This window comes from Ovis canadensis, chromosome 1 (assembly GCF_042477335.2).
Source record: "Ovis canadensis isolate MfBH-ARS-UI-01 breed Bighorn chromosome 1, ARS-UI_OviCan_v2, whole genome shotgun sequence".
Lineage (NCBI taxonomy): Eukaryota > Metazoa > Chordata > Mammalia > Artiodactyla > Bovidae > Ovis > Ovis canadensis.
This window is the reverse complement of record NC_091245.1, coordinates 262,997,237-263,018,581: the sequence shown is the minus strand read 5'-3', so window position 1 is coordinate 263,018,581 and position 21,345 is coordinate 262,997,237. Positions and strand designations below refer to the sequence as shown.

At 48.1% G+C, this 21,345-nt stretch overlaps 1 protein-coding gene and 1 pseudogene across 13 annotated transcripts in view; one reads left to right on the top strand and one right to left on the bottom strand.

The window, feature by feature from the left end:
• IGSF5 (immunoglobulin superfamily member 5) overlaps positions 1 to 11,511 on the bottom strand; it is a 51,420-nt gene extending 39,909 nt beyond the window's left edge. For 2 of the 13 annotated variants that reach the window (XM_069566011.1, XM_069566081.1), the window contains exons 1-2: positions 10,965 to 11,190; positions 6,690 to 6,769 (exon numbers count right to left, since the gene is read on the bottom strand). In XM_069566011.1, coding sequence (XP_069422112.1) covers positions 6,690 to 6,750 — 61 coding nt within the window. In that variant the 5' untranslated portion in view covers positions 6,751 to 6,769; positions 10,965 to 11,190. Of the gene's footprint in view, positions 1 to 6,689; positions 6,770 to 10,513; positions 10,907 to 10,964; positions 11,191 to 11,255 lie in introns of those variants that run through there. The other 11 variants (XM_069566092.1, XM_069566015.1, XM_069565996.1 and 8 more) reach the window with 11 other exon arrangements.
• LOC138426923 (M-phase inducer phosphatase 2 pseudogene) lies at positions 11,323 to 12,925 on the top strand (annotated as a pseudogene).
• Positions 12,926 to 21,345: the final 8,420 nt, after the last annotated feature.

Here is a 21,345-nt window from a genome sequence, read left to right as displayed (position 1 = left end):
ACCCTTGTCCCCGGGAATGAGCCCTTGTCCCCCTCATTAGGAGGCAGACTCTCAACCACTGGACCACCAAGAAAGCATCCCTCTTATCTTTTAATAGTGAAGAAATCAAGACCAGCAACATCTCGGGACTTACAGTGATGTTGCTGGGACATAAACTCAGTTCTTCGCACTCTGAAGTTTCCCTGTTCCCACTCTTTCCCCTCTGACCTCACTCAGAGTTTATGGCAAACAGAGCCCCCTGGCAGCCCACACCCTCAGTTTCTTCTCAGCCACGCCTGCCACCATCAGTAAAGACTACATGTTCCTATCACCTTCTGGAACTGTAAGCGCCCCCCTTCCAATTTTACAAGGTCAAGTTTTAAGGAAGATTCTAAAGGAATCTAATTACTGTATGAAACATTTCTGGGGAGAAATCTCCCTGCCCATCACTCACTGAAGTACCCAGAATGCACTGCAGGGGATGTGCCCATCGTAGGGCCAGGTCCATTGGAGAGGATGGGAGACAGGGACCCAGACGCCTGCGAGGTAGAGTCAAGGAGGGTGTCCCCAAGCTTCAAAGAGGCAGAAATAAGAGAAGGTCAAAATTAACTAGACTAATCCCAGATGGGGATAAACATGATCACTATTCTTTGTTTTGCCTCTGGGAATGATAAAAAAAAAAAAAGTAAGATCCTAAATAACCACTCAGAGTGGGTCTTCTCCCTTACCCGTGGGCACATTTCTCTGATCCGAGGATCCCTATGATATGGGATTTAAAAAAAAAAAAAAGGGAAAAAGCCTGAGGAAGCAAAGTCAGAAATTATTCCCCAGGGAAGCCATAGCCGCTGTGCCAACTTGGGTCTTTCCATGAGCTCTGAATCTCATCTTAGGAAGAAGCACAAAAGAAAAGAAAGGGCCAAATCTACACTGCGAGGAAAGAAAGACTAGATACCCTGTCATACTCCACACTATGATAACAGCATCCTTCCCCATTCAGAACTTTCCTGACGGCTCAGAGATTAAAGCATCTGCCTGCAATGCAGGAGACCTGGGTTCGATTCCTCGGTCAGGAAGATCTGGAGAAGGAAATGGCAACCCACTCCAGTATTCTTGCCTGGAGAATCCCATGGATGGAGGAGCCTGGTGGGCTACAGTCCACGGGGTCGCAAAGAGTCGGACACGACCGAGCAACTTCACCTCACTTCACTTCACTTCCCCATTCAGACTTGGGTCCATGCGAGTAGATTGGAGACAACCTTCGGGGCTGGGTGTGGGAGGGCAGGGGGTGAGACCCAGGCGTGCCCTGCCAGCATCTCAGTCCAGGCCACTCCAACAGGATTAAGCAAAGCGTCTGAAACCCTGGTCCCATCACTACCCGGCACCAGGGAGGTTATTCACTCCAAAACCCTGCTCATTCCAAAACAGTCTTTAAATTCCCTGTGGACAGAAGATGGGAATAAGAATGCATGCGGGTCCAGACCTTACTGTGCAGGGAAGCAAGAGTGAGGGAGGGACCTGGGACAAATGGAGACTTCCCATTTGAACCTGGCCTTTAAGCTAAACAGGTGGCACTGAACCCTAATCACTAGACCCCTCTGACATCATTGCCAGTGATCTTTGCTACCACCACAAACTGACTCCCTTCCAGCTCTGCCCTGTGACTCAGAAGCTCTATTTTAGGTGACGTGAGGCCCTGAATTCTCACTGCTCCCTCACCTGCATCCTATCAGCTGTGGTGTGTAACCTGCCCCACACATGACAAACATAAGAAAACTGTCATCAAACAGTCCCCATCTCAACCCATACCTCACCTTCCCCTTTGCTCTTTCAGTTTGTAGAGCAAAGGACCAAACCACGGGCAGAGCCATGGGAACGAACTGTCAGTGTCCCCACCCACCTCGGTCTCTGAAGTGACCAGCTCTGGGGATCACCCAACACCGAGTCCTCCCCTGCAGGAGTTGACCCACGTGTTTGATGCTCCAAATCCAGGGCTCCTGCCCTGCCCCTACCCCGACCCTTGCTCTCCTCCTGCTTTATAAATCCTGCTCCACCAAGCATCTCCATGTAAACGACTGGCTGCCCCTCAGGACTGGGAAGTTCCGCTTCCACTCATTGTGTCCTAACCGTGGAGTCCTGCCCCAAGGCCACAGAGGTGGAGCCAGAACCAAGGTCACCTCCAAAACTGATTGAACCCCTTTGTAACCATTGCCCCAAACCCCCTTGATCATCACCAGCCAGCTCCCTGACCCCGCGTTAGCCAAAAACACCTGCCCAATGCTCACCTACAGTGCCCTACTACTCACCTAACACCAGCCTTCCAGCAGGAATTTTCTTTGTCTTGAGGCTATAAAAATTGGCTGTTAACCCACAAAACTGTTGACTCTCCCTGGTCTGTCCGGAGGCCGGCTCACCGTATTCACGATACCCACATTATCTCTGCTCTTCGTTCTTAATAAACTCACTCCCTTCTGAAATTCCGTGTCTGGAAACTCTTTTCCAGCCCATGCTTGAACTGCCACCACACTGACATCTGCAAAACTAAAATCACTCGCGCGGGAGCACGTGGCCAGCTGCCCGGCCCCTTCCAGTCCCCCACGGATAGATCCTGCACATGAGTACCGTCCTCCTACAGTGATTTCTTCTCAGCCCCCGAGGGTAGCAGCTGGGGTCTCCCAGGCATGGGGGGGACAGCGCGTCTGCCCAGACTGACCCCTCTAGTCTTCCATTCACCTCTTCTCCAGCTTCCCTCCTGTACCTGTAGACCTCTTACCTGCTCCCATCTGTTACTTAACATTGGAAATGAATAGAAAAGCAGACAATTAAAAGCTGAAGGGAGGAATTTCCCTGGCAGTCCAGTGGTTAAGACTCAGTCCACCCGGTGCAGGGGTCCACCGAATGCAAGGGGCTCAGGTTCAATCCCTGGTCAACTTGATCCCGCATGACACAACCAAGACATAGCCAAATAAATAATAATAATAATAATGATAAATAAATAAAGAGAAAAGAAGCACAACGAAGCAAGGTAAATAAAGTGGAGGGGGTGGAAGGGAAGGGTCCTGGTGGGGCAGATCCAAAGGTGAAAATGGAAGTCAAAGCATATCAAGGTGGGGGGACTTGCCTATTGTTCCAGTGGTTGAGACTTTGCCCTCCAATGCAGGGGGTATGGGTTTGATTTCTGGTTGGAGAGCTAAGATCCCACTCAGAAAGAAAGTATTAGCTGTTCAGTCGTGTCCGACCCTTTGCAACCCCATGGACTCTAGCCCACCAGGATCCTCTGTCCATAGGATTCTCCAGGCAAGAATACTAGAGTGGGTTGCCATTCCCTTCTCCAGGGGATTTTCCCAACACGGGGATCAAACCCCCATCTCCCACACTGTAGTAGATTCTTTACCACCTGAGCTACCAGGGAAGCCCCTAGGATCCCACATCCCTTGCAGCCAAAAGACCAAAACAGAAAACAGAGGCAGTGTTGTAACAAATTCAATAAAGACTTTAAAAACAGTCCACATCAGAAAGACTTTCAAAAAAAAGAAAACCATAAGGACGGTTGGGCCACCAGAATGAGACTGAGGAGTGAGGAAGCGGTCCGGAGGTGGATCTGAGCTGCCTGCCACGTCCTGCTGACCACAGCAGGGGGTGCCAGCATCACTGTCGCCACCGTCACCCAAGACTGCTCTCCACGTGGCAGTCAGACAGCTCTCAACACGCCCATATGATCAGGTATACCCTTCCCTACCCCCCACCTGACTTTGTTTAAAATATTTCCACCCTTTAGAATATAGACCAGATCATCCTTTACATTACCATATCTTAAAACCCTGCTTAGTTTCACATCCATTTCATTTTTCCCCAAACTCCACCCTCTGACCACCAGACCATCTTTCATCTATCAAACTTACCAGCTGTTTCTGGGTCCCTTTGCACAGGCAGAGACTGCCTGGAGAGCCAGTTTCATTTACACCTCTGCTCCCAGCCAAGTAGTCTCCCCGTCAGGAAGCCTTCCCAGACCACTTTACACACGTCAAATTATCCAGAACAGGATTTTGAATCAGTGAAGCACTTGTCACAGTGGTGATTTCATATTGATTTTTCTATTAATTAATGTCTAAGCTCTTGGTTAGCAGGGACTCTGCCCGATTTTGCTCATCCCTGTGCCTGCAACTAAATGGCACATAAGAGCCCCAAGTGAATATTCACCAAGTAAAGAAACAGGATGGTCAAGTTCTGTAAAATCCACCACACTGGGTGTAAGGTGGAGAGGAGAGGGTTGGCAGGAGCCCTCTGGGTACACATGGAGGCTTCCCTTAGCTACTCAAAGCTAAGTCTACAAAAGAAGGAGTCTCTACCCAAAATTTTCCAAGCCTCCTAAGGGGTCAGAATTTTGCAATGGATCCCCACCCACTATGGGGCTCTAGAATTAACCCATAATCTTCACTGGAAGGACTGATGCTGAAGATGAAGCTCCAATACTTTGGCCACCTGATGCGAAGACCCAACTCATTGGAAAAGACCCTGATGCTGGGAAAGATTGAAGGCAAGAGGAGAAGGGGGCTACAGAGGATGAGATGGTTAGATAGCGTCACTGATTCAATGGACATGAATAAATTAAACTCTGGGAGACAGTGGCATGCTGTAGTTCATGGGATCGCAAACAGACATGACCTAGCGACTGAACAACAACAACTTCTCCCCTCTTGGAATAGCCACACCCAAGCCTCAACCCAAGCCAATCCTGCCTTCAAAACAGAACTTCAGTGTAAATGGCTCAGAAGAATTGTAGATACAGAATTTAAACATTTCCCGCTAAGCCATTGGAAGAGGTTTTTGCCACTGTGACTGAGAAAGTCACGTGGGAGCCATATCCTGGAAACATGATGGAGCCTGGTCTGCTAACCCCATGAGTCCCTAAGCTCTGCACCCGATGAGTCCCTAAGCCCTGCACCCCATGAGACCCTAAGCTCTGCACCCCATGAGTCCCTAAGCTCTGCACCCCATGAGTCCCTAAGCTCTGCAACCCATGAGTCCCTAAGCTCTGCAACCCATGAGTCCCTAAGTTCCGCACAAACAGAGAAAATGTCTTCTTTCCAGCCTACAGACAAATGCACATCAAGCACCTAAAAAAAACACCCTGCTCAAGACAGAGGCCTTCCAAACATCTCTGTCCCCAAATACATGTTAACACCCCAGAGCCAGCTTCCCTTGTCTTAATGTGTAAACACATCAGAAACCAACATCTATGAAATAGTCCTGACTGCACCTCACACACTCTGATCGTCCCTGTACTATTTTATCTCTGTTTTAGTTGTGTTTTCACTGCTGTCATGGACAGAGTTTAAAACACAACAACAACATTATCTAGCCCTCTGAAACAGAGTTTATAGGTGCACATCAAAGTCAAAGCTTTAGTTACCCAGTCATGTCTGATTCTTTGCAACCCCATGGACTGTAGCCCCCCACGTGCCTCTGTCCATGGGATTCCCCAGGCAAGAATACTGGATTGGGTAGCCATTTCCTCCTCCAGGGGGGTTTTCCCAACCCAGGGATAAAGCCTGGTGAACCACCAGAGAAGCCCATAGGTGTGTATGGTACAAAGCAAGCAAAATATCTACACAGCTAGAAGTCAGAATAACAGTCACTCTAGGGAAGAGGTGGGGGAGAGGCTGAAGGAAACATTTGTGAAGTGTTCTTGGGCTCCTTGTTGATACACAAAAGTGCTCAGTTTGTAAAATTTCATCAAGCTGTACCTTCACGACTTGCACAATTTTCTGTATTCTTCAATACAGCACCTTGAGATCACTGCAGTAAGAACACCCTGAGTTTAGAACTAGCTAGGAAAACAAGAAAAACACACCAGAAGCGATGAAATCAGCACAAGACATAGTCAAAAGAACGCTGGGGTACAAACTGGTTACTCTAAGCACCCCCGGGTCTGCACTCTCCATCCACTGCAGTGCAGAATCTGACTGGAAGACCCTGGTCTGGGACACCTGGAGTCCATTCTGACGGACACCCTGGGAAAGTTCCAGGCTGAGAAGGAGCTGTTGGGAGGACCGGAAGATCTCACAGGCAATGGGCCCCTTAACTCTGCCATTAATGGGAACTAGGATGATTATCCTGAAAACTGCAAGGTCAGGAAGGCTTCAGAGAGGAGGTGATGCCTGAGTCAGGTCTTTCTTGAAGACCAGGTAGAATCAGAGGAGAAAGCTCAGGCAGGAGAATGGAATGCTCTAACGAGAGCAGTGACTTTGGGAAGGGACCACAGCAAGACTCCCAAGGCAAGGACCCTGCTGTGGAGGACTTGTGGCCTCACATGCACATGAGGACCCTTCTGGAGTAGGGTTGACATGGCAGGCAATGGACCCCACTGAGTGGTAAAGAATCTGTCTGCAGTGCACGGGACCAGGTTCTATCCTTGGGCCAGGAAGATGCCCTGGAGGAGGGCATGGCAACTCACTCCAGTCTTCTTGCCTGGAGAGTTCCATGGACAGAGGAGCCTGGCGGGCTACAGTCCCTGGGGTCACAAAGACTCGGGCACAACTGAGCACACACAGGCACAGGCAGGAGGAAGTGGAGGGAGGAAGGGGAGCCAGTGGGAAGAGCTCAACAAAGAATCTTCGGGCAGCCACGCTCCCCGGTGGCCTCCTCCAGGTGCCTTCCACCCACTCCAGGAGGATGCCCCAGAACATCCCACCAAGCTCCGTGGTCCCTACCTGCCAGCCCAGCCAGGACCACCAGCACGGCCAGGACGCCTCTCTCGGCAGCTCCCTCCATCTCACATGCTCCTCCTCACCTGGGAAAGCAAAATAGGCAGGTTACAGTCGGTCCCCTTGCAGAGACCCACAGGGACCCTCCCAGTTCGCATATGTCCCTGGAGAGACGAATCAGCATTTCTCAGCCTGATCAGCGGTGGCACCAGCCTCATCTGGGAACTTGTCAGTGGTTTGATTACCTGCTGGTGGTGGTTTAGTTACTCAGTCCTGTCCTAGACTTTGCCCCTGGGCTATAACCCGGCACGCTCCTCTGTCCATGGGATTCTCCAGGCAAGAATACTGGAGTGGGTTGCCATTTCCTTCTCCAGGGGATCTTCCTGGCCCAGGGATCAAACCCACATCTCCCTCGCAGGAAGTCTCCTGCATTGCAGGCGGATTCTTTACTGCTGAGCCACCAAGGAACTTCTTAGAAAAGCAGATTCTCAGGCCTACCCTGGACCTACTGGATTAGGTCTAGGGGGTGAGCAGGAAGAATTCCGCCCAAAGTTAAGCATGGGACCAATTCTGGTACATACTCACGTCTGAGAATCACTGTAATAAGTGATCTTGCTCCCAAGCCTATGCATAAATCATGGAAACACCTACTATGCTCTACGATGACCACAAAATCACTGACTGAGAGGTCTGAGTGTGGGTTTACTGTTTTTCCCTTCCATTATATGGATGGGAATGGATGCTCTAATCACTGAGAAAAAGCAATCCTACCCACAAGTTTACATTATCAGAAGAAAAATAGCAAAATGAAGACCTAGATCATAAGCTTATTAGAAGGTGGTAAGAGGTATGAAGACAAACAGTAGAGAGGATTGTGTGTGAGGGGGTGTGTGGGATGTGCTGGCTGATGTTTCAAAGGAGAGATGGGAGAAAGGCTTCCAAGAAGGTATCCCATGAGTAGGGAAGGCAGTCAGGTGACAGGCAGGCGGGTAAGTGCAAAAGGGCCTCCCAGGCTGAACAGCAGGTACAAAGGCCCTGGGGTGGGACTGTGCCTCTGTGTTCGTTTGCGGAACCACAGAGAGACTCGGGGGCCTGGGCAGAGAGTGAAGGTGAGTGGAAGGGGAGCGGTCAGCGTAGACCAGGTGAGGCCTTGCTGGCCCCTTGCAGCACAGGGCAATCTTGTCATGCACGTATCTCGGCCCACGCATTTTTCTGTGATAACCCTCTTGCTCACTCCCTATCCTTTCATTTTTAGTTTTATTTTTTCCTTCTCCCTAGGACAGGCCTGTTCAAGACTGTCACCAGCACTGCTTGGAGCACTGAAGCCATCCACTGAATGTATTCTGAACTGTTTCTAGGGGCTCGTTATTTCACCCATCCTTAGCACAGTGACCTGACCTGCCAGGAGTTTTCACTCTGGCTTTGGCATCCACACAGATTTCAAACTTCCACTTGGGGGATACAATACATCCCCCCCAAATTGGGGGCAACAGGTTCCATCAGAGACCCTGCACAGGGTTCTGTGATGAGCTGACCCACCCACCCTAGGCTCCATCCTGTCTTCTCTTACAAGACGTAGGAAGCAGGCCCCACAACAACCCACAAGCAGAGATATGAGAACTGAAATAGACACAGGTAATAACTGCATCATCTCCACCTGCAAAAGGCACCACATACAAGCTGCTGAATCAGACAGAGTTGGGGTGGGAAGGATTGAGGACTCCCAGGCCCGTGATCCCCTCTTTACATGGTAGCATGTCACTGGTTGCTCACGAGATCACGAGAAGGAATGTGGGATTTCCGCCTCTTTGTTTTCTGATGACTTTGGAAAGTAAATTTCAGCCTGTGTAGGAAACCACGTCTGCTCGTGTGCAACTGTGTCATGTAAGGGGTCATGGTACCTGTGTGGCAGGAGCGTCCCACCTCAGCCCCTCCCATCATCAAAAACAGACTCAGCAAATTCCTGCAAATATGCTTTGATTCCCAGCTTCCCTGGAGAAAGGCATGGCTACCCACTCCAGTGTTCTTGCCTGGAGAATTCCATGGACAGAGGAGCCTGGCAGGCTTACAGTCCCTGGTGGTCACAGAGTCAGACATGACTGAACAACTAACACTTTCACTTTCACCAAGCTGTCCAGCAGCTGAACGCAAACTAAAATCATGGGCTTCCCAGATTGATCCAAGATCCCAAATTACCAAGCACCAAATAAATCATTTGCTAATTTTTTCAAGGTTCGATGAACACAAGTGGACAAGTCAGTTGCTCGGCGAGTCACCTAGAATCTAGGCCAGAGCAGAGGATGGAGGAGAAATTGAGCTGCCGAGTTATAAAAGTCACACATTTTACCAAAAGCAATAAACTGCAGCAAGAGCTTAAGGTCCACCATGAAGTATTTCTAGTCACTGATAGTCAGGGTCACTCCGGCTGCCAACTAGGACCAGATGACAATTCACTTATTCTCTGTGTGACAGAATGAGTCCATTCCTAAAAGCTCAGCAGCAGCCCCCGGGCTGGGGTATAGGAACACCCCAAGTGCTACAGGAACCCAGATGTGGATTTGTGAGCAGACCCTATTTGAAGGGTGTGTACAGAGAATAACTGTCCTCAGGTTGATTTCAAGTTGTAACTGAGCTCAGACAGGTCCCTTTAATTAAAGGAAATCTCTGCCAGGTAATTTGCAAGTTCATATCTTGGTGGAGTAGTCTGAGATTTCACTTCTCATTCGTTTATTACAGACGACTTGCGTTAGATGCTTTTAGTTGAAGAACTGCAATGTTAAAAGTCTTAAATCTTATTAAATTGCATCAGGACAGGATTTAAATGCCAACCACTCTTTACTGCCCAGACAAGGCAGAAACACTGAGCAGACCCGTCTGCACCCAGCAAGCTCGTCATCTCAGGAAGGAAATTGTTGAATTTGATCATCTGGTTTATATACCCGTAACACACACACACACACCCTTATGGCTGGGTTCTTGGAAACAGCCTGATATCACAAAATTCAGGGGCTGCAGACATCCTGTCTTTAGGCATCAACATAAATTCTAAACCCCAAAACAATGAAGACAGTGAGAATTTAAATGCACACAAGGGGCTCTCTGCAAACCTCTATGTGCACATACAAAGGCATCAGGGCGCCTCCTCCACCCAGTACCCCAGCTCAGGGTGCCCCCACATTCAGAGGGGTGCTGACTCTGCCAGCCAGATGTGGGGAGTCTTAGAACTTCCAGAGATTTAGAGCAACTTCCCTCCCATCAAACCTCTCACTGGGGAAAGATATGTGTGTGTGCTCAGTTGTCCAATCGTGTCCAACTCTTTGCGACCCAGTGGACTGTAGCCCGCCAGGTTCCTCCATCCGTGGTATTCTCCAGGCAAGAATATGGGGTGCATTGCCATTTCCTCCTCCAGGGGACCTTCTCAACCCAGGGATCAAACCTGAGTCTCCTGCATCTCCTGCATTGCAGAAGAATTCTTTACTGCTGAGCCACTGAGGAAGCCTTGGGGAAGGATAAACTGCATTTAAAGTCTGTCCGATGAATAACAGGCATGCCAGGAATTTTCCAGCCAAGTCTCAGCTTTCAACGCAACCCAAGAACAGCTCCCAGTGAAGCTAGAATTGAGAAACTGTCTCAAATTCCTACACTCACAGGGCATCCCAGTTTTCATTTCAACTCTGTGGAATTTGGGAAACAGATATGCCTCAGATTGCTCTTTCCCCCCAAGGCCAGCAGCTAGCGGGCCTCCAGGAGCTAAGCACCAGCTCCCCAGGAGGAAGCCGGTATCTGTGGGGAGTCCACTGGCCACACACCAGACCCACGGGGTGTCTCACCTGTGGCAGGTGTATCTGCCCCTCGGGCCTTCAGCGAAGGTTCTTGGTCCCCTCTTTCCTGCCTCCGACCTCTCCCCACACAGACGCAGGAACAAATCTGTCGGCCACTGGAGAATCTGGACGGTACTCAGCTGTTACCAGGAAGTGGCTCACGTCACAAGCCAAGCTGTGCACACAGAGGTGGCCTCCCGCCTCGGGCCCAGAACAGCAGACTCTCAGTTAATCATCAGCCAGCCCGAGGGCCGGTCAGACGGTCAGACGGACAACGCCCCGCCTCAGGGCCACGGCTGCACTTCCACCTGGCCTCCACCCCTGGTTCCCGCCCACGAGCTTTCTCACATCCAGCAGAGTCAGGCCCGAGCCTCCTGCCCCAGTGAGAGGACAGCAAACCCTTCCTGCCCATGGTTGTGGATATAGATATGGACGCGGACCCGGCCGGCCGCCAACCAACCTTGCTCCCTGGGCTCCGGCACAGGCCCGGGGCTGACAAAGCCGGTTCCTGCTCCCAGACAGGTTCCTCCACGTCCACAAGAACAGGTTCTTTTGTGAAAGAAAAAAAAAAAAAAGTCCTGAGGGTGAAGTCCTCTGGAGTAGAGCCAGCTTTAAAAGTCAAGTCCTTAGAGGCTTCCTGGGCTGGTGGCTTGTCCCCGTGTCCCTCCCTCCCCACTTCCCTCTCCTCTCTCTCTCCTGCCCCGTTGCTCTTCCTCCCTCCCTTCCCCTCCACCCCGGGCTGGCTCCCTACCTTGCCCAGGCCAGCTGTGCCCAGCGTCTGTTGGTCGCCCTACGCCAGGCCCGCCCGCCCCACCGCGATGGAGCTGCCCCAGCCGGAGCCCATGGCAGGCTCGGCTCTCAGTCCGGCCGGCATGCGAGGTGGCGCCCAGCGTCCTGGCCACCTCCCGGGCCTCCGGCTGGGGGCTCATGGCCTCCTGGGGTCTCCGGAGCGCGCGGCTGCTTCCTCACCGGTCACCACCCTCACCCAGATTATGCACCATCTCGCTGGGCTCGGCAGGTTCGAACAGGCCATCCAGGCAGCCAGCCGAGTTATTCAAAATGAGCAGTTTGCCATCCGACGTTTCCAGTCCTTGCCGGGGAGGCTTCTGGGCCACAGTCCTGTGCTACGGAACATCACCAACTCCCCAGCGTCTGGCACCTGGAGGAAGACTGAGGCCTGTGACCAAGCTGCCTATGGCTCTGGGGAGGACAAAGAGAATGATGGATTTGTCTTCAAGATGCCAGGGAAACCCACACATCCCAGCCACTCCCGTGCTCTTGGGGAGTGGGCCAGCCGCAGAGAAGACTTTGCCCAGAGGCCAAGCTTAGCTCCCGACCTGATGTGTCTCACCCCTGAGCAGAAGATGGAAGGAGAGGAACTGATCCCCCTGGCCCGATGCCACTTCTCCCTGACCCCCTCCACAGGGGCTGTTGAGGAAGACGATGGATTCGTGGATATCCTGGAGACTGACTTAAAGGAGAATGATGTAGTTCCCCCAGGCATGGAGAGCCTCATCAGTGCCCCACTGGTCAAGACCTCAGAAAAGGAAGAGGAACAGGACCTCATCATGTACAGCAAGTGCCAGCGGCTCTTCCACTCTCCGTCCATGCCCTGCGGTGTGATCCGGCCCATCCTCAAGAGGCTAGAGCGCCCACAGGACCAGGATCTGCCTGTACAGAACAAGCGGAAAAGGAGCGTGACCCCTCCAGAGGAGGAGCTGTGGGAGGCTGAGGAACCTAAAGCCCGCATTCTCCGCTCAAAGTCTCTGTGTCATGATGAGATTGAGAATATCCTGGACAATGACCACCGAGAACTGATCGGGGATTACTCCAAGGCCTTCCTCCTACAAACTGTGGATGGAAAGCACCAAGATCTCAAGTACATCTCACCAGAAATGGTGGTGGCTCTGCTGACAGGCAAGTTCAGCCACATCGTGGAGAAGTTTGTGATTGTCGACTGCAGATACCCCTATGAGTATGAAGGCGGGCACATCACTGCTGTGAACCTGCCTCTGGAATGGGATGCCGAGACCTTCCTGCTACAGAGCCCCATCACACCCTGCAGCCTGGATAAGAGAATCATCCTCATTTTCCACTGTGAATATTCATCTGAGCGGGGCCCCCTCATGTGCCGTTTCATCAGGGAACGAGACAGAGCTTCCAACGACTACCCCAGCCTCTACTATCCTGAGATGTATATACTCAAAGGCAGCTACAAGGACTTCTTCGCACGGCACCCGACCTTCTGTGAGTCTCAAGACTACCAGCCCATGAACCATGAGGACTTCAAGGATGAAATGAAGACACGCAGCTCAAGACACGCAGCTGGGCTGGCGAGCGGAGCCGGAGAGAGCTCTGCAGCCACCTGCAGGACCAGTGAAGGGCCAGCAACTGTCCCACCCACCTTCCTTGCTTTGTGAGGCCTGGGCATCAGCCGCCCTGTGGCCTCCGGGACTGAGGGTCTGCTGTCCAGGGAAAAAACGGTGAGGGTGTCCTGTCTGCCTGCACCAGCCCTGATCCTCTGTCTCACTCCAGTCATGTTCCGTATCCTGGTGACACCCCCACCCTCACTCCAGGAGAGCCCAGCCTGCTGACTAAGTGAGACTGGATTAAGTCTAGCTCAAAGGAAATATTTGTGTCTAACAGGAGCCTTTTTGGTGTCTTTTTCTTCCTTGTTTGGGTTAACCCTTTGTCTTGCTGTATTCAGAAAAGCCTCTTTTTTCCTAAGAGCTTTGTTTATATGTATGTGGCTGAGAGAAAGCTCCAGCCTCCTAGGAGGAGCCACCGCTACCCTCGGAGTTAGCACCGTGTCCCAGGTGCTAACACACTCCTAAGTATGCGTGTCACACTCCCCTTTCTCCTTCCCGTCTCTCCATGTGAACATCTCCAGCACAGGCATGAGCTCTTCCTCTTTCCTGTTTCAGTGTTGTTTGTATGCTTGAGCTCTTTTTTTTCCATCTCAGGATAGTTACAGGCTAAGGTTTAGGTTTTCCCTGTCCAGTTGTTAAAGATACAGACATTCATAACCCACTTGGCCCTGGCTTCTGTGGCTCAGAAAGGGATGTTATTATCCATGGAGGCCCCTGGGTGAGGGTTAAGGCCTGCATCCTGAGCCCACTGGAAACCTAGCCCTCACTGCTGTGAACCCTGGGGGCTGAACCCATGTCAGGACTTGCTACTGTCTCGTCACGGACGGACAGATGGACGAATGGAAGTGTGGATGGATGATGGATGTATGGATGGCCATAGACCCACAATGCCTTGTCCACAAACCACTGAAATGAAGGCATTTTGGTGAGTGTGACTGCCTGCAGCAGGAGTATACATGTGCCTGTCTGTAACAAAATCTTCACACTTTAAGATTTGGAGATATTCAAAAGGAAATGCTATGGAAGCAGCTAAACTAAGGCCAGCCACCTCTGGATTCTGAATCTTGGGATATGGGCAGGGCTTCTTGAAGGCTCTGCTGAGTCATCTGGAAGGGTCTTGGTTCAATAAAGCACTGAGCAAGTTGAAAAAAAAATAAAAATAAAAATAAAAAATAATAAAAGTCAAGTCCTGTTTCCCATGGAGGGTTCATTGGAAAACTGCTAAGAGGTTTTCTACAGACGACCCAGACCCCAGACCCTTGGAAGCGAATCAAGGAACTTTGATTTTCAGAGCATTGATAATTCCTAAAAAAAGGTCATCCCCCTAAACCATGAAGCAACATCGTACCAAATTGTCTACTCTCTTACAGTTCTTTTTGAGTTTCTGGCTGGTCTCCATCACATTCTAATCCAGTCATGGAACTCAGGGCAAAGGTGTGGATCTTATACTGAGGGTAAGACCCTGAAAGGAATGAATATGGGGGAAACACTGTGCTTTCCAGATGAGAGGATTCAGAACACACCACCCCAAAACATGCCACTTTGGCATAAAGATTATTTTTAAGCTGAAGACTGAGATTCAACAAATGCAAAAAAAAGGAGGGGGGAGGGGAATAACCTTCTCAGAGCTTTCCTTTTCTGATTGAAAACAGCACCTTCTGGGAAATTAGGTTGCCATAAATTTCCCTCCAGAGTAGGTCTATGCCCAGAAGAGAAAACACAAATGAAATCTACTCCAAATCCTGTCTCCAGGGGAGTTTATGATGCTAAGGAAGACAGCAAGACCACTCATGCCTGTGTAGACAAATGTCTCCACAAATTTCTTAACTCCCATCTATCGTAAAAAAACTGTGTTCTTTGCCTAAGGTACCTTTTCTCAACTGCTTCCTTTCTCCTAGTAAGTTAGCTGTGCAAGTCTTTAACCATTCAATGAGACAATTACTTCCTTTGTTGGCTCCCATATGCATACAAAATAAACCTTTTCTCCTGTTAATCCAGCTATTATAGTCAGTTTCATTTACAGGCCTCAGGCACAGAACAGAAGAGGATAGAGGAAAAGATTTTTTTTTTCCTTCTCAACCAAGCTCTAGGGCTAGGAGCTGGTCAGAAAAATGGTAAACAAGCAGATAGACCTGGAGAGTCAATATATTTGCCAAATATCTCACAAATACACACAGGATTAAAGCATCTTATTTAGGAGCTGTGACCCTGAAGGACTGAGATAATTTAAAACTCAAATGATTCCAAGACAATGAGCCACAGGAAGGAAAAATCAAAGGCCAACATAGCTCATTTTGCCCAGAGTGCTTTTTTGTCTTCTTGGCTTCATTCCATCCTGACATTTAGAATATCAGTCACCAGGCATCCTTTATATGTGGCATCTAAAAAGAAATGATACAAATGAACTTACTTACAAAACACTAAGAGATTCACAGGCTTAGAGAATGAACTCATGGTTGCTGGGGAGAACGGATAGTTAGAAAGTTTGGGATGGACATGTACACACTGCTATATTTAAAATGGATAACCAGAAATGAAACAAAAAATTAAAAAAATAAAATGGACAACCAACAAGGACCTACTGTATATCACAAGGAACTCTGCTCAATGTTTTGTGGCAGCCTGGGTGGGAGGGGAGTTTGGTGGACAATGGATACATGTATATGTATGGCTGAGATCCTTTGCTCTTCACCTGAAACTATCAAAACATTGTTAATGTGCTCTGCTAAGTCACTTCAGTCGTGTCCAACTCTGTGCGACCCCAGAGATGGCAGCCCACCAGGATCCCCCGTCTCTGGGATTCTCCAGGCAAGAACACTGGAGCGGGTTGCCATTTCCTTCTCCAATGCATGAAAGTGAAAAGTGAAAGTGAAGTCACTCAGTCGTGTCTGACTCTTAGCGACCCCATGGACTGCAGCCCACCAGGCTCCTCTGTCCATGGGATTTTCCAGGCAAGAGTACTGGAGTGGGGTGCCATTGCCTTCTCCGGTTAATGTGCTATACCACAATACAAAATAAAAAGTTTTTTTAAAAAAAGGTAATATCAATCACCAGGAGTTGTGAGGACTGGCCTTCAGATCACAATGAGTGTATGACACTGTTGTCCTACTCTTTGTGAACCTGTGGACTATAGCGCACTGGGCTCTTCTGTCCATGGAATTATCCAGGCAAGAATACTGGAGTGGATTGCCATTTCCTTTTCCAGGGTATCTTTCCCACCCAGGGATTGAACCTGCATCTCCTGCATTGGGAAGCAGGTTGTTTACCACTGAGCCAGGGAAACCCTCAGAGCGCAATATCAACCAACATTTCCAGCCCCACCCTCAACCTCAGCCCTGCTACTGGACAATATCATTAGAGCTTCTTAGGAAAATTTAAGCTATAATAACAAAGAGTGTATAGGGGAGGGGAAAGAAGAAAACTTTACTCTCTTTGGTGGCTGGGACCCTGGAAATTAAACTGACAAAGACAGATTAACAAGAGAAAAACAAGAGATTAGCAAGAATTTATTAACACGTGCAACATACATACACACAGAAGAAACTCAGTGCCCTGGTAACTCAGAGGGGCCGTTTGGACATGGGGTTGTCTAGTATCTAACAAGGAAATAAATCTCCAGAGAAGAGACAAGAAAATGCAAAGGAGTTGAGGTTTGGGGGTGGCAAACTGTGGGAGGGTGAGTACATGGGTGAGCCTAAAGAAAGATGAGTGTTGTCATGATAAGTTTTCTAACGTAGATTCTGATAAAGAGCCTCCAGTGATTACCATACTCTTGTCCTTCCTGGTACAGCAGAGGGGAGGGTGAAGCTTGTTTGATGTCAGCTGTTTGTCAATCATCTTGAACTTAAAATAACCCATATGCAAAGGGGCCTATGTTAGGGTGGCCTGCTCTAGTCCCCCACAAATGCTGCAACACCTCTGCATTTGTAGTGACCATAACCACTGTCAGAAGTTCCACAGAATACACAAGGTCCTTCTCAACTGACCCCTGGCCCCGTGTATTCCTGTCCACCTGTTACTGAGAGGTTCCCCTAGGGCAAGAGTGGAAATGTACTGACAAGTCAGTCACTGGAAATGCAGCTCAAATTGCGTGGTCCTGAGGGATTTTCTTTTTTTTAATTTGGGAGATTTGCATTCTTTCAATTTGAGCATAAAGAGAAATTTCATCAATATTTTTAGCCTGTGCTCTTTTAAAATCACAAAGTTCAGATTTACATAAAATATAGTCACACTGAAATTGCAATTGCGGTAAAGTCTCTGAAGGAAGCTTTGATGAAGTTTGGGGTAGGGAGGTAGGTTCTCTGGGTTTGAGCTCAGATGCAGTAGGGTGGTGGTCAGGGCATGTAAGGAGTGAATTGGGTAGGAATGGAGGTCCCAGGGGACCACTTCTGGGACAGAGGGATCAATGTGCATCTGGGCAGTAAGATGACTGGCAGGAGACCTGGTGCCCTGAAGACATTAGAGAGCCTCATGGGACCTGAATGGAAATAGTTGAGGGAGAGGTTGGGGGTGGGGGGGGTGGGGTCTTGGATGAGCACAGAGGAGAAGCAGGGTCCAAACTGAGGATTCAGACAAGAGGTTTGTCTTTAACTCTAATATAGAAAGAAACATCAAAAAGAGTGGTGAAAACTTTGAAATGGGGAAAAAAAGATTATGGGATTATCTGATTTAATAGGACCTGAGCTGTCTTTGGAGAAGGAAATGGCAACCCACCCCAGCATTCTTGCCTTGAGAATCCCAGGGATGGGGGAGCCTGGTAGGCTGCCGTCTATGGGGTCACATAGAGACGGACGCGACTGAAGCAACTTAGCAGCAGAGCTGTCTTTGAGCTTCTGAAAACTCTAAGTTTCTTAATTTTATGTGTTAACTGGATAGCAGCACATAGATAGTTTGTTAGACATCTTTTTCAGTGTGTCTAGGAAGGCACCTCCGGAAGATGCTGGCATTTGAATCAGTAGACTTGAGGGAAGCAGATTCCTTCCCACTGTGGGTCACATCATGTCACATTATCTGGTCACTCAATGGTGTCTGACTCTTAGCAACCTCATGGTCCATGAGGCTCCTCTGTCCATGGCATTCTCCAGGCAAGAATATTGGAGTTGGTTGCCAGCTCCTTCTCCAGAGGATCTTCTTGACCCAGGAACGCTGGACTGGAAGAAACACAAGCTGGAATCAAGATTGCGGGGAGAAATATCAATAACCTCAGATATGCAGATGACACCACCCTTATGGCAGAAAGTGAAGAGGAACTAAAGAGCCTCTTGATGAAAGTGAAAGAGGAGAGTGAAAAAGGTGACTTAAAGCTCAACATTCAGAAAACGAAGATCATGGCATCCAGTCCCTTCATGGGAAATAAATGGGGAAACAGTGGAAACAGTGGCAGACTTTATTTTTTTAGGCTCCAAAATCACTGCAGATGATGACTGCAGCCATGAAATTAAAAGACGCTTACTCCTTGGAAGAAAAGTTATGACCAACCTAGACAGCATATTCTAAAGCAGAGACATTACTTTGCCGACTAAGGTCCATTTAGTCAAGGCTATGGTTTTTCCTGTGGTCATGTATGGATGTGAGAGTTGGACTGGGAAGAAGACTGAGCACTGAAGAATTGAGGCTTTTGAACTGTGGTGTTGGAGAAGATTTTTGAGAGTCCCTTGGACTGCAAGGACATCCAACCAGTCCATTCTGAAGGAGATCAACCCTGGGATTTCTTTGGAAAAAATGATGCTAAAGCTGAAACTCCAGTACTTTGGCCACCTCATGCGAAGAGTTGACTCATTGGAAAAGACTCTGAGCCTGGGAGGGATTGGAGGCAGGAGGAGAAGGGGACGACAGAGGATGAGATGGCTGGATGGCATCACTGATTCGATGGACGTGAATCTTGAGTGAACTCCGGGAGTTGGTAATGGACAGGGAGGCCTGACGTGCTGCGATTCATGGGGTCGCCAAGAGTCGGACACGACTGAGCAACTGAGCTGAACTGAACTCCCATATTGGAGGCAGATTTGAGCTTCATTCAACCTTGTTGCTGTTCTTGCCTAGTCGTTAAGTCATCTCTGACTGTCTGCGACCCCATGGACTGCAGCACAAGAGGTTCCCGTCTTTCACTATCTCCCAAAGTTTGCTCAAATTCATGTATATCGAGTCAATGATGCCGTCCAACCATCTCATCCTCTGTCTCTCCCTTCTCCTCCTGCCTTCAATCTTTCCCAGCATCAGGGTGGAGCGCTTATAAAGAACAGAAAGGGGAAGAAGGATGAATCTCCTCTCTGTCTGACTATTCAGCTTGGACATCAGTCTTCTTCTGCTCTCAGAGACTGGTCCTCCCTGGTCTCAGACCTTCTGACTCAAACTGGAAGTCAGACCATCAGTCCTTCAGTTCTCAGGGTTTCAGATCTGGACTGAACCGCACCACCAACTCTCCCAGGTCTCCATCATACAGACAGAAGGTCAAGGGATTCTTCAGCCTCCATAATCACATAGGCCAATTTCTCATAACTGATTAATGAATAAATAACTTATGGGTGCTGTTTCTGTAGGACACTGACTCATACAAAGTTGTAAGAAACTGAAAGTAATATAAATGGTTCTAGTATTTAGAAATGCAAATGAAAGTCTACCAAAGATGCAATTGATTTTTGCCCTGAAGCTGCTGACCAGTTCTGCATCTATTTGTAAATTTTTTAACATTCATGATGGCACATAAATGTGTGTCCCTTGAATCATCTTTTGAATCTGTTGTAATGCCTTGCTGGTTCCCTCATTAATTAATGAGTTCAATAAAATCTGGGACATACGTTTCTTTTCAATTCATATGAGAGCCATGATTTTAGACACTTTAACAGGGTCTAAAATTTAGACCTTTTAACAGCCCTTTGAGAAATTGAGTGAACCGGTAGCATGATCTCTGTGGAATATTTTTAAAATTAAAGGTAACAGGTCGAATCATTAAAGTTTTACTGAGTCTAAACTCATACTGCTTACCATACAACAGGACAAGAAATCAGATGAGTTGTGGCAAGGAAGAGCAATTTTATTCAGAAAGCCAGCAGAGTGGGACTATGATGGACTAGTATCCCAAAGAACCATCTTACCCAAGTGAGAATTCACCATCTTTTATACTAAAGGCAGGGCTCAGGGGGTGGGGTTGTTGTAAACTTCCTGGTGCAGGAATCCTTTGTTATTGCCCCTGTACACAAAGGTCTGGTCACAATGTAACAAGATAAATGTTTTTCTCTGTTCTGCAACTTTTTATCTCTATAGGAATGGAATTTTTCGAAAAATGTTATACCTTTAAAGGTCAGAGCCTTGAGAATTGACTATCCTATATATTTCAGGCTATAGGCAAAATTCTTTTAGTGATCAATTTGTAACAAAAACAATATACACAAAGATTAAAGAAACAGATCCCAAAGGCAATCAGATTTGTTCTTCCCTGTTACAAAAGTGCCCACATTTAACTGTTTTTCACTTACATAAATAACAATTTCTTCTTAGGCTCAACCTAATATAAAGAAGAAAACAAAACTCATCTGAAAATATCACCGCTATATTAGCATAATGAATTTTTACTGTATAGCTCCTGTTATTTTCCTCATTAGAAGTGGTAATATATATTAACCATAGAAAAACTAGAAAATTCAGGTAAGCAGAAAAGGAAAGTGAAAGTTTTAGTTACTCAGTCGCATCCTACTCTTTGCTACCCCTTGGACTGTAGCCCACCAGGCTCCTCTGTCCATAGAATTCTCCAGGCAAGAATACTGCAATGGATAACCATTTCCTACTCCAGGGGATCTTCCTGACTCAAAAATCAAATCCAATTCTCCTGTATTGCAGGCAAATTATTTATCATCTGAGCCACCAGGGAAGCCCAAGCAGAAGAGGAGGAAATTTTTTAAACAAATTTCTTTTAAGCCCAACATGTAAAAGACAAGTAGTAGATAGCATGGCATATATATGTATAAAAAGGTTTTAAAATGTTCTTATTTTACCTAATGTTTAGAAGTCAGGTTTTACTTACTTACCATGTTAAAAGCCTCTTCCTCCAGTTGGGAAATACTCATATTTTTTAATAACTAAGCATAATTCCATGAAATGAAGGTGAATCATTTATCTAAACAAGATTCTCGCTGTTGAATGTCATATGACTGGCACTTCTGACCATTGTACACAGTGGTGAACGTCATCATAGCTGGATGAGAGCATAAACGTGTAATGATTTCCTTAGGATCTGGTCTGAAAAATGCAACAGCTACTGTGGAGAAAGTAAAAAGATCAGCGACTGTGGCCGGCGGGGGCCGGGGGCAGGTGGGAGGATAAAAAGGCAGAGAAGAATATTTTTAGGACAGTGAAAATATTCTGCATGGTTCTATCTCAGGAAATGCATGTAATTATACATTTGCCAGAACCTTTGGAATGTAGAGAGGAAGGCCATGCGATAACAGAGGCAGAGAGGGTAAGGATACCCTACAA